Source organism: Ictalurus furcatus, chromosome 5, assembly GCF_023375685.1.
Source record: "Ictalurus furcatus strain D&B chromosome 5, Billie_1.0, whole genome shotgun sequence".
Classification (NCBI taxonomy): Eukaryota; Metazoa; Chordata; class Actinopteri; order Siluriformes; family Ictaluridae; genus Ictalurus; species Ictalurus furcatus.
Genome location: NC_071259.1, coordinates 147,312 through 159,811, shown reverse-complemented (window position 1 = coordinate 159,811; position 12,500 = coordinate 147,312). Strand labels below are relative to the sequence as shown.

Sequence of the window (12,500 nt, the reverse complement as noted above, 5' to 3'; positions counted from 1 at the left end):
AGTAGAATTTAATAAACTCGGGAACTGAATAAATGACGGGCACGCATTCGCATCTCGAGCGACTGGAATAAGAAAAGATTTTATTTTTGTTTTATTTGTCTTTAATGAGATAATAATCCATTTCCCAAAAAAACAAAACTAAATAAAATATCGCTCTGTTTGGGAAACAAACTACAGATCGTGAGCCAATCACAAAACAGTGGGCGGAGCCAAGATCTGATCTGAGAATTTTATAATCACAATTAGCGTCAATAATGAATTTTCCCATTACGATAATCCTGTGACGTTTATCTCCGTTTACAAAACCGCCTCATGATTAGATTTGTTAAAAAGTCTTCGTGTTCATCTGCTCAGTATTTTAACCGTACATGAAGCTCGTGTCCTCAATAATAATATCCCGACTGTACAATATTGTAATAAATCGTCTGTGATGATCATCAGCGAGTTCCTGGTGAAAGAAAAAAGAGCAAATTGTGCGATATTCTGGACGTTTTTCTGTGTTTCAGAAGAATAACATCCTGCTATGACACGAACTAAAGAACTGCTGAACGACGGAGACAGGTGCGTGTGATGGTGAGGACACTCAGACACATCACACACACATGGAGCTCTCTCTCTCTCTCTCTCTCTCTCTCTGTCTCACACACACACACACACACACACACACACACACACGGAGCTCGCTCTCTCTCTCTCTCTCTCTCTCTCTCTCACACACACACACGGAGCTCTCTCTCTCTCTCTCTCTCTCTCTCACACACACACGGAGCTCGCTCTCTCTCTCTCTCTCTCACACACACACGGAGCTCGCTCTCTCTCTCTCTCTCTCTCTCTCTCACACACACACACGGAGCTCTCTCTCTCTCTCTCTCTCTCTCTCACACACACACGGAGCTCGCTCTCTCTCTCTCTCTCTCACACACACACGGAGCTCGCTCTCTCTCTCTCTCTCTCACACACACACGGAGCTCGCTCTCTCTCTCTCTCTCTCTCACACACACCACTCAGGGGGTCGTATATCCATCTGAACACCCGTCATTTAGACAGTAACACACTCCTAACACACAGTGTTAATGACGTTCCAGCTGATTTTTTCTCTCTGACTGATTTCAGGATCATCATCATCATCCTGACTCTGCATCCTGGAGCGACGCTAATTACACAAATCACACCTCGGATTTGATTATTATTCATTTTCTCCTCATCACCATGTAAGAAACCAGACCAATACAGAGCAGTTATAACACACACACACTTCATACGTTCTTCATTAAACATCTAAGAGACACTCTTGGGGTGCCATTATTTATGACTCTTTCAAAATGTGTCCAAAGAGTACAGCATTTTAATTTCTTCATTTATAATCTTAAAGAACATTATGCAATTAATTAATAATTTCTAGTTTGAACACAAGATGGCGCCATTTTCACTTTATTTCTGAATTAGTTTTGAACTCTTTTTCAAAATAATAGAAAAATAAATGATTTTATTTACTTTTTTTGTGTGTATATTTTAAAACGTAAACATTTCTCAATTTGAAATAAACACATAATTCCAGAGATGCAGAATTGTATTTTGGTTAATTTTCGCTTTAACAAGCCCCGCCTCCAGATGAACCAGATCCGATCAGCCCCACCCCTTTTTCCCTTAAAAGGCAATTCGCTTGACATACGGAGTCTGAACAGAGGAAAGTAGGTGGATAAAGAAAAGCGACACTTCAGTGTTTTTATTACAACTGTAATTCACCTCACACACAACAGAGGGCGCTGAACATTACACACCGCCACTTTAATCACCACCAAGTAAACAAATCGTAACCGTAAACCAGGGTTTATGACGCATGACAGTGGTTACAGACTGGAATCACGTTCTCGAGCGTAAACGTTAACGTTTATCTTTAGCATTTAACGATTTGTGAGAAATGCGCAATTTATATTCATTAAAGAACACCAGATTCTATTTATCTGTTTTTAGTTCAATTTAATGCCATGGGATGTCAGTGAAACAAATTCCTGTTCTCTCGCCTGCCGCTCTTTTTATAAAAGGAACGGAAAAACAGCGTAAACTGAAGATGAGAAAAGTACAAAGCTGCTGTTAGAGAAAATGAATCAACACCTCCGGGCTGAAGTCAGAACTCCGTCTGTATGTAGTGTATTATAACTTCTCTGTATCTGTCTGGTACGTTGTAGAGGGTTTTTTTGGTACACTTTCATGTTTATAATCAACAGATGGAACGAAACTTCTGGAAAAATACGAGCTGATGGAAAGGAAGGAGTTTTATACTCAGAATAACGACGGAGGAAAGAGATCCTTTCTTCAGCAGAAGTCCATGAGGTGTGACGATGGCTGTGGTGAAGGAATGGAATGACGAAATCACTCACTCACACACTCACACACACTCACACACACACTCACACACACTCACACACCCCCCGAGCGTGACCTGGTCGTGGCTCAGCAGCATCATTGGCCCCCGTTGTAAGCGTAGTCTGCTTTGTTGTGCATGATCAGTTTGTTGTCCACGAAGTAGAAGCTGTCTGAGCGAGTCTCGTACGGGTGATCCACCATCTGACGGACTGAACACAGGAACACACCAACGCTTAAACGCTGTACGCTTCTCTACACACTGTAACCATGACAACGCTTCTGAACCGTGATTACTCACTGAGCTCGTCCGGGAGCTGGGGGAACTCGTAGATGTGCTCGCACGTGTTGCGGCTGTTCGGTATGCAGAAGCCAAAGTCAAAATCAAAGTTCTTCAGCAGACGCTCCTGAAAATAATGACGCTCGATCATCCGGAAATTATTCACGGGCCGATCTCCTACGGTAAACTCCACGCTTCAGCGACAGAGAACAGGAACAAGTGTTATTAACGACGCTTTAATGAAAGAAAAAAAAAGTAACTGTGAAAATAAATAAATAATTCAGCATCAGAGCCATGACAGGTTTGGGAAACGTTAGTGTTGTCTGCGTATCGCAAACGCTTCCTCTCTTCCACCCATTACACACACTGTGGTGATGTATGATTAACAGTTTCCTCCCGAGTCCTATAAACGGTACTCACTCATAAACACTGACATGTAAACAGCAGATACAATCTCTACAACTGAGATCATAATCACTCACTCATCACCTGAGAGACAGACACAGGCCATTTTACACACAGGAAGGAACAGGAAATGAACAGAAACGAGGAAATGAGCAGAAATGAAGAGATAGGGACAGAACCAACAGGAAAAAGAGTTTTTCTGAACTTACGTGGCTCCAACCGTGCGAAGTTTAAGAAACGCCGGTGTGAACTGATAGCGAACGAATCGGCCGGTGCTCGTGTCTACATCGACACTTTCTTCATCTTCATCATCAACATCTGAGAGAGGGAAAAAGAGGAAAGGTTTAAGCAAAACAAACAAAAAAAACGTGAGAGAAACAGTATCTCACGATCCAGATGAACTTGTTCACTGTTTCACGTAAATCAGCGCACTAAAACTCACTGTACTGAGATAAAAGACGAATATAAATGTGTGTGTGACCGCGACCGACGCGAGGCGTACACTCCGAACACACGAATAACGTAAGAGAGAGTGAGCGGACCGCAGTGTGGAGGTTTGGCGATCTCGAACAGCACGGTGCCCGTCTCCAGGTCTCGGATCTTAAAGCGCGTGAAGTCGATGCTGTAGACGTTGTCCTCGGGTTTGCAGAGGTAGTCTGAACAGGACAAAAAAAACACACACAACTTTAATAAACACTGTACAGACTGTAAAACTAAAACAATGCCATAGTCAATTAATCATTCATATAATAAATACTACATTATTATTTTATTTCATATTAATATACGTCTTATTTTTAAATTAATCTCAGTTCAATATTTAATTGTCATTAATAATGATTTTAATGATTATTATTATTATCAGTGGTTAGTCTGGAGCGATTAAAAGGACTGCATTTATAAATTAAAGACTATACAATACTTATAATTTAAGCCAGGCTTCAAATAAAGACCATTAAAACAACAACAACAACAACAACAATAATAATAATAATAACAACTAAACAAATAAAGAAAGAACCAAAATACTACAAACTGCCTGATGAATTTCCAGATAAACCCAAAGGTAATATTTGTATAAGTGTGGTGTTTTTAAACTCGTGTACCTGTTGAATTTTATTATTTTTTTTAAGCATATAAAAGAGAAATGATGTTAAAGTGTTTACCGCGCGTGACAGTCCGGAGCGCGAGCACTTCCTCCGGGGTGATGGCTCTGCCTGAAGCCCGCAGCTCGTCCTCGGTCACGGGCCGCCGCTCCGCCGCGCTCCGCCGAGATTTCAGCCTCTTCACCACCCCGCCGCCGTGTTTCCGCTCTCTGGAGCTCGCCGCGGCCGGGTCGGGACCGTTCACCGCAGCTGTCGTCTCGTTTCGGGAGCTCTGGCTGCTCATGGTTCTGATGTTTGGTTTTTTTTCCCACCCTCGGTTTTGTGCTTTCTCTACAGCCAGCTAGCTAGCTACGTTGCTACTAAAAAAAACTCGAAGATTTTTCTGTCCCCAACCGTATTCTGACAAACCCCGCCCTCCTGCTCTATCATTAGCTGATATTTTACGCTTATGAACTATTGGCCAATCGGAGAGCAGAAATATTTGGGGCCACTATCCAATCCCTTGCGAAGGAAGGCGGGACTTACGGCGGGAATACGGGTGGTAAAAACAAAATGCATCCCGGAGACCCCCCGCTGAAACTTAAGATGGCGTTCCGCGTCACTATGGAGAAGAACATACGCCTCCTGATTGGCCGTTCACGTTCCAACGTTGCCATGGATACCACTGTACGTTTACTTCCTCATGCATCTCGTTTGACCACAAATCTGGGACAAACCCCAAATTACTTCGTCTTCCTTATACAAGTGCAATATATAGGGAATACAATAATGGTTTACACACCCTATGTAGTGCCCTAGGTGTCCATTTGAAATGCATTTGGGAGTCAGCCCTCTAACAGTTCCGGGAATTTGCTATACAATACTAATAATGATGTTATTTACAATAGTGCACTAGGTGTCTATGACTACAGATCACAAATATAAATTAAGGTTATGATTGTTGATAAAGTTGATAAATTTACGGGCTACTTTTATAGAATTAAAGACCAGGTGTTGAGTTTATCAACTTTGGGGCCAGGGGTTATGTTTATAAACTTAGGGGCTAGGTTAAGTTTATGTTTATAAACTTAGGGGCTGTGGGGTTAAGTTTATGTTTATAAATTTAGGTTCTAGGGGTTACGTTTATAAATTATAACAGACTTAATAACATTGTTGCATATTATTTGATCTTAAATATGTAATTAAATAACAAGTGACATTTTTGTGTCATTATTATGTATAAAATGACTAACTCGGAGCCGTTGTAGATAAAATAGCACATTTATTAAAAAGAAACAGCACAGTCTGCAGTTCGTGCGCGTTTCGTTTCCCTAAAAGCCCGCAGAGTGTCCTGTGTTCAGGAGGCCGAGAGAGCGACGGGGGTCCAACCGAGGAGCGTTAGTCCAACACACACTCAACATTTTACCTCGCTACACACACACACACACACACACACACACACAAACACACACACAGCTAATCAGCTAACCGGCTAGTCAGCTAACATCAGCGTGAAGGCAGCAGCGTCTTTGGCCGTGTCGATGGCTGTGTTTGGCAAGTGAAGAAATGTTAAAGAGCCGTGCAAAAGAAACAGATCATGACTCACAAGATGGTAAACCACTGAAGAATGTATTTTAAAAAATCTAAATTAAAAATTAAATTTCAAGGCATCGAAAAACAAAAGGCATCGAATCAAAATGGCAACAGATGACAAGCAAGGAGGAAAAGCTTTTAAAATAACAGCAGGCAGTGCAAAAAAATTCACCAATAAAAACCATCAAAGTAGAATCAAAATCAAATCAGAAATCCTGAGGAGAAAAAAGCGACTACGACTAAAAACACAACCAAAAAAAAACCCTCAATCAAATCATTAAATTATAAAATATACAGAAAAGAAAAACCCCGATCCTGTAACGAGCCTCTGTTTCACCGCCAGGCAGCGCCTTTATAACAGGCCTGAGAGGGCGTGTCCCAGTCCATATATGGAAATGCGGGTGTGTCCACTTCCACATATGAAAATGTGGGCATGTGAGCCCATATGTGGAAACCCAGGAGTGTCTGAATCCATATTTGGAAACGTGGGCATGTCTGAGTCTCAGTGTGTGTAAATATGGGTTTGTCTGAATCCATACATAGAAATGAAGGCATGCCTGAGCTTTACATGGAAATGAGGGTGTGTCCGAGTCCATAGATGGAATAGTGGGTGTGCCTGGGTCTATACATGGAAGTGTGCTGTGCCCAAGCCCATACATAGTAAGATGGGCGTGTCCAAGTCCATATATGGAAATATGGGCGTACCTGAGTCCATATATGGAAACGGACGTGCCTGAATCCATATATGGAAACATGTGCGTGCCTGAGTCCATATATGTAAATGTTTAAGTAGGAAGCAGGATGTTGTCAGCATTCTCAATTTAATTTTCACGAAAGCTACCTTTTAAATTATGATTACTCAACCAGTGAGTTGATATATGGTTAAATCCACACCCACATACCCCGCCCTAGCCACGCCCACCAGCCTGCAGTCCGCACACAGCCCCTCCTCCCTGTACCCGACAGCAGTGAGGTCTCGCCTCAACAATTAAAGAGCAAAATAATAAAAGCAATAAAAACATGAGCTACAGCAAACGTAACAACGACAAGCACAATATTATTCATTAACCGTATGGCACACGCTAATCAGTGTGACTCTGTACCACACACACACACACACACACACACACACACACAGTACAACAAGTTCACTTTGGTGCTGATTATCGCTTCTGAAATGATAAAAGGTGCTTCACGTGATTCCTTTCTGATGTTAAAATAAACAAGCAAAGGGAAAGAAGCAGACGTCGTACAATCAAGAGTAAAAAAACCAACAACAAAACAACCGCAGGAAACGGATGGAGAAAAACATGTTAAAGCACCCGGCAATTATTGGTAGCAGGCAGCCACCAATTAGAACAACTCCGTATGCAAAACGCTAACTGGTGGCTATTGACTTTCAGTTACACGGTTAGCAGCATTAGCATTTTATCGGAACCGTTTCTTTAATACGATGGACGGTGCAGCGACGTTCGACCACCAGGGCGGCGACAGAAACACACAATGTAAACGAAACAAACATGAGGGGCGGAGCCTGTAACTTCACCAGCGGGTTGGTGTGCGTGTGTGCGTGTGTGTGTGTGTGCGTGCTTGGACCTATAGTGCACTATGTAGTGAATAGTGCGCTGAATCCAAACTGATCCAAAACCATTAGGTTGTTTACTAATATTGAGGAATAGGGGGCTAAATCCCAAATAGCTCCTCACTGGACAAGTATTGCACTAACAAGGGATTATAATCTCTTACATACCCCTATGTAGTTCATTTAAATAGGCATGGTGAATATAGTGCACTGCACAGGGCACTGCATAATAATTTGCCCTCTATACCTATATCTAGTGCACTATATATGTATAATTACACTACATAGGCTTTAAGTGTAAATACGCTACACCCTACGTAGTGCACTACACGTCCAATACAGTTCAATTTGGATGCAGTTCTCAATTCCCTACACAGGTGCTCTAGATATAAGATGGAGTTCACCTACACGTTCACACTGCTAGGGATGGGGACCGAAACCCGATATCGATACGCTATGACATGATCGGTTCTGCTTACGGTACTGGAGAAATTAAGAAAATATATTTCCTATTTATTATTGCTAAATAAACCTTATCTTGCACGTTTTATCTCACCAACCATTTATAATTCAGGATAACATTAAGACATTCGTCTGCATTTTCGTTATTCGCAATCCAGAAGTGAGATCTCTCGTCCGCGCAGGCTGTCTATCACACGCAACACCAAAACTCCCGCTTAATACGCAGAGAGACGCAGAGTGTTCGCCTGCCTAGCTAGCTCGTCTCTGGTTGCCCCATCTACGTCAGGTATGTACGCTAGCAACCTTCCCAAATAACAATGGTGTATAATCAATCATCACATAACCGAGGTCTCTCGCGGCATCGACACAATGCTCATCTCCCACACTGACGACGTTTACATGGACAGCAGTAATCTAATTATTGACCTTATTCTGAATAAGACAATATTCTGATTAAGGTGTTTACATGAGTCGCTTTTAGAATACTCCTTTCATGTTCCTGTTTTACGTGTTATAGAACAGAGACTACGTTTACATGGACGGCAGTAATCTAATTATTGACCTTACTCTGAGTAAGATAATAATGTGATTAAGGTGTTTACATGAGTCGCTTTTAGAATACTCCTTTCATGTCCTTTCATTTACATGTTTTAGAACATAATTAGATGAACAGCCTGCGTCATTACGTCACCGCGCCACGCCATCCGACGTCCATCCAGAATTTCACGCATCAACATACAGTTGGTCTTCGTTATGGGACCGTATACAGTTTCGGGTGTTTTTATTCATAATTTTTTACGGACGCTTTAAGTGCAGTTAATTATTTGTCGTGGTGTACGTGCAAATAGACGACTGCTTGAAGCCGTGGGCTGCGTCCCAAACCGCATACTTACCGTCTATATAGTAGCCGAGATGCATGTATTTTTCCCCACTACAGGCCTATAGTAGGCAAGTATGCGGTTTGGGACGCAGCCGTGCTCTCTTGTTTGCCGTAAAATGTTGTGAACTGCCGTGTGTGATCGTGTCCTGTCGCAAAATGCAGTGAAAACTCTCACACGATGTTAATAGTGTGATTAAGGTGTGTACATGTCTGTAATACACGTCCATAATGCGACTAAAACAGGAGTACTCCACACGTCTTAATTCGATTAGAGCTTAATTCCAGTATGATCTTAATCATATTAAGGTAATTAAAAATTGCTGTTTACATGCTAGTTTCTTAATCAGAGTATCGTCTTAATCGGGTTAATATCGGATTATTGTTGTCCGTGTAAACGCACTGACCGATCCGACATCTTTTTGCTCATTAAAGTCATGTTGAATCAACATTGTTCACGCCATTTAAAATAAATGTAGAAATGTAAGTAAAAAATTTAATAAATGTAAACCCTAATTGGTTTGCTTACCTTACGTTGAAATGATGATGATTTCATCTGGGTGAGACGACAAGACGCGTTCAACATATTTTCTACTTGTTCTTAAAATTATTTAAAAAAAAATTGATTTTACATTTCAAAAAATAAAGCAATGTTAATTCTGTTCTCAATTTGTTTCTTCTTTTTTCATAAAAAAAACACCACGACACAAAGTACCGCTAAGGATACCGTTAAAGTACCGGATGGATAAGCAGTATCGGTGAGACCTTAACGATACCCATCCCTACACACTACACCGGGTTTAGTTTCTGTACACTACGTAGTGCACTACATTTCTATTAGGGAACATCACATCAGGGATTCTGCTGCTACATTTATATACGCTTTAAAACGAAGGAAACCGGATCAAATAAACAATAAAGGATTAAAACGTGGGCTAAAGGGAGAGTCGTGTGAAGGTGTGTGTGTGTGTGTGTAAAAGTGTGTAAAGTTTACAGCTCTGTCATGAAAAAAAAAAAAACAACACTTGATGCTGCACATTTCCCGCCGTTTTGACGATTGCATAGCTGACGAGTAATACGCTGGAGCGCCAATACTTTTGCACTGGAGGGTAATGCAGCTAACAAGCAATGGAAGCCTATAGCTACCAGATTAGCACTGTGCACTAAATCTGCATGTGTAAATGATTATTTTTCTAATAATAGAAAATTCCTTTCGCGTTCAGGTTGTTTAAGGTTCGAGGAGACGTCACACGCACGTCGAGCGCACGTCGAGCGCACGTCGAGCGCACCACGCTAAACCGGTGGCTGTAAGCCGACATTACTTCTTAGCATTGTAGCTCCAGTGCAAAACTAAAGCAGAGAACCTCACGTGAAAGCGAACATGTCTGGGGTGAAAGAGAACGCCGCGCTGAACTGCTCCTCTAAACCGAAATCTCACCGCCTCGTCTTTCTCCTCCAATCACAAAGCAGTATGAGACACAGTCCCGCCCCGTCACTTCCGGTTGGACCAGATGAATCAGTCCACCCCTCCCCCCCCAACCCCAGCCCCCACCCCCACCCCCATATCTCTCTCTCTCTCTCTCTCTCTCTCTCTCACAGGCGGCAGAGGCAGAACAGTGTAGGGATGAACACTCCGAAGGCCACTAGGATGGGGAACATCAGGCTGCTGTTATCGGCCGCATACGGGTTCGGCGTTCTGGGCCCGGACCGGACCTGGTTTTTCGGAGACTGGGACGTGATCTTCTTCACCGTCTCATCTCCGCCCTCAGGGTCCTCTTCCTCGTCTACGTCTTCCTCATGCTTCTCCAGGCCGGGGTGAGGCTGCAGCTTCGGCACGTCTGACAGGAGAACAAAATCAGGGTGTTAAAGCAGGGACGTGAGGATGCAACTTGTGGAGTTTTTGTGCTTTTTTTTTTGCCGAAAACGACTCAAGTCGCAATCGCAGGAAATAGTTGTGCGCGCTCTTTCGCAGTGATGTTTGTTGGTAAACGAGACCGTTTAGCTGTACTACTGTTCAACGCACACGAGTCGAAGAGGGCTTCGGCTGAATGCATGTCATGATGACGTCGGGCGACATTTCCTTGATTTTGCGTTAATTTTTGCGATTCTGTATAACATCTAGAAAATCAGACCTCATCTCACTCGGCCACACAGATACGAGTTCTTATTATCTCAGAACTGGACTACTGCACCGCACTACTCTCGGGCCTCCCAGCAGCTCCATCAAACCCCTTCAGATGATTCCGAACGCAACAGCACGCCGAGAACCCATGTCACACCCCTCTTCATCTCCCTCCACTGGCTTCCTGTAGCCGCACGCGTCAAATTCAAGGTCTTGATGCTCACCTACAAGACCTTGTCTGGAACAGCGCCCCCTACCTCAACTCTCTCCTGAAGGCTTACGTTCCCTCACACAGTTAACGACCAATCCCTGATATAGTGCCTACTCAGTGAGGTATGAGGTCCCTTTCCAGAACCTTCAAACTGACCGTCCCTCAATGGTAGACTGAACTTCCATCCTCAATCCGGACAAAATATACGCAGCTTAATTTAAACCCCGTGACCCTGACCAGGCCGTTACTAAGGATGAACGAATGAACGCTGTAAATGCATCACGTGATCTCGCGCGGTGGTTTAAATCATCAAAGGGAATGATGAGTTTCAAACATCCTTATTGATCCCCAGTCACGCCTTTCGGCGGCCATCTTGGATACGTCGTTTACAAGACCGGGGGCTTAATTTTATAAAACATATCAGCATAAATGCTACGTATTTTATCTGAATGGAGCCAAGGTAACGGTATGGGGTAAGCCAAATCATTTGCATTGCATTTCCTCACCTTCAGGTTTCCCTTTCATCACGTACAGCGCACACACCTTCGGATTATCGTAGTAACCCTGCGTGTGAGAGAGAGAGACATGAGGACAAGAACACACACTCTGAACGGAGTAAGAAAAGTTAAATAGGAAACAGAATAAAACCAAATAGAGACAGACAACAGACAATAGTAAGATTAGATTAAAGCGTCTGGGAGAAGAGAGACGCTTTCAGCCTCTTTTTAAAAACGATAATTGAGGGTGCGAGGCGGATGTCCAGTGGTAACTGATTCCATAAACGAGGGGCGGAGACTGAAAAACCTTTATCCCCCTTAGTTTTTAAACAGAATTGAGGGACGTACAGAAGAAACCTATCAGAAGATCTTAGAAGTCTGTTCGATGAATGTGGTGTGAGAAGATCTTTGAGATAAGAAGGAGCTTGATCATTAAGAGTTTTAAAGACAAGCACCAGAATCTTAAACCGAATCCTGAAACGGACCGGGAGCCGATGGAGCGATGCCAAAATTGGGGTGACATGATCAAATTTCTTTGCCCTTGTCAACAGCCTTGCAGCTGCATTCTGAACCTTCTGGAGACGAGCCAGAGACGACTGAGGAAGACCCGAGTACAATGAATTACAGTAATCTATCCGCCATGTGATAAAAGCACGAATAACCTTCTCCAAATCTCAGAAAGACAAAAATGTTTTAAGTTTAGAAATAATCCGTAATCGATAAAACTTTTCTTAACGACTGAAGTTATTTGCTTGGTTAAGCATAATTCTGAGTCCAGGACGATGCCGAGGTTCCTAACCTGGGAGGAAATCGAGGGGAAATGCTTACGGAGCTCATTAATGAGACCGTCTCTCGATCTCAGGGGGGCAAAAACAATCGGTTCTGTCTTCATTAAGTTGGAGAAAGTTATTTGTTAACTATTTTTTAATGTTGTCGAGACTTTCCAGCAACGGCTGAATGGAGTCAGCAGCTTTCAACGGAACGTACAGCTGGCAGTTCCTACAGAGAAACAGGGACAGGTC

General features: G+C 42.8%; 2 protein-coding genes across 3 annotated transcripts in view; both read right to left on the bottom strand.

Annotated features, from left to right (window-relative positions):
• unc119.1 (unc-119 homolog 1) overlaps positions 1 to 4,719 on the bottom strand; it is a 6,030-nt gene extending 1,311 nt beyond the window's left edge. Inside the window, exons 1-5 of the mRNA XM_053623989.1 lie at positions 4,216 to 4,719; positions 3,592 to 3,705; positions 3,259 to 3,367; positions 2,666 to 2,838; positions 1 to 2,576 (exon numbers count right to left, since the gene is read on the bottom strand). The exon at positions 1 to 2,576 is cut by the window's left edge and continues 1,311 nt beyond it. Of these exons, the coding sequence (XP_053479964.1) occupies positions 2,464 to 2,576; positions 2,666 to 2,838; positions 3,259 to 3,367; positions 3,592 to 3,705; positions 4,216 to 4,438 (732 nt within the window). The 5' untranslated portion in view covers positions 4,439 to 4,719 and the 3' untranslated portion in view covers positions 1 to 2,463. The remainder of the gene's footprint in view (positions 2,577 to 2,665; positions 2,839 to 3,258; positions 3,368 to 3,591; positions 3,706 to 4,215) is intronic.
• Positions 4,720 to 10,220: 5,501 nt separating this feature from the next.
• The window catches only part of mlec (malectin), a 5,804-nt gene continuing 3,524 nt past the window's right edge, over positions 10,221 to 12,500 (bottom strand). For both annotated transcript variants that reach the window (XM_053623983.1, XM_053623984.1), the window contains exons 5-6: positions 11,488 to 11,545; positions 10,221 to 10,486 (exon numbers count right to left, since the gene is read on the bottom strand). In XM_053623983.1, the coding sequence (XP_053479958.1) occupies positions 10,242 to 10,486; positions 11,488 to 11,545 (303 nt within the window). In that variant the 3' untranslated portion in view covers positions 10,221 to 10,241. The remainder of the gene's footprint in view (positions 10,487 to 11,487; positions 11,546 to 12,500) is intronic.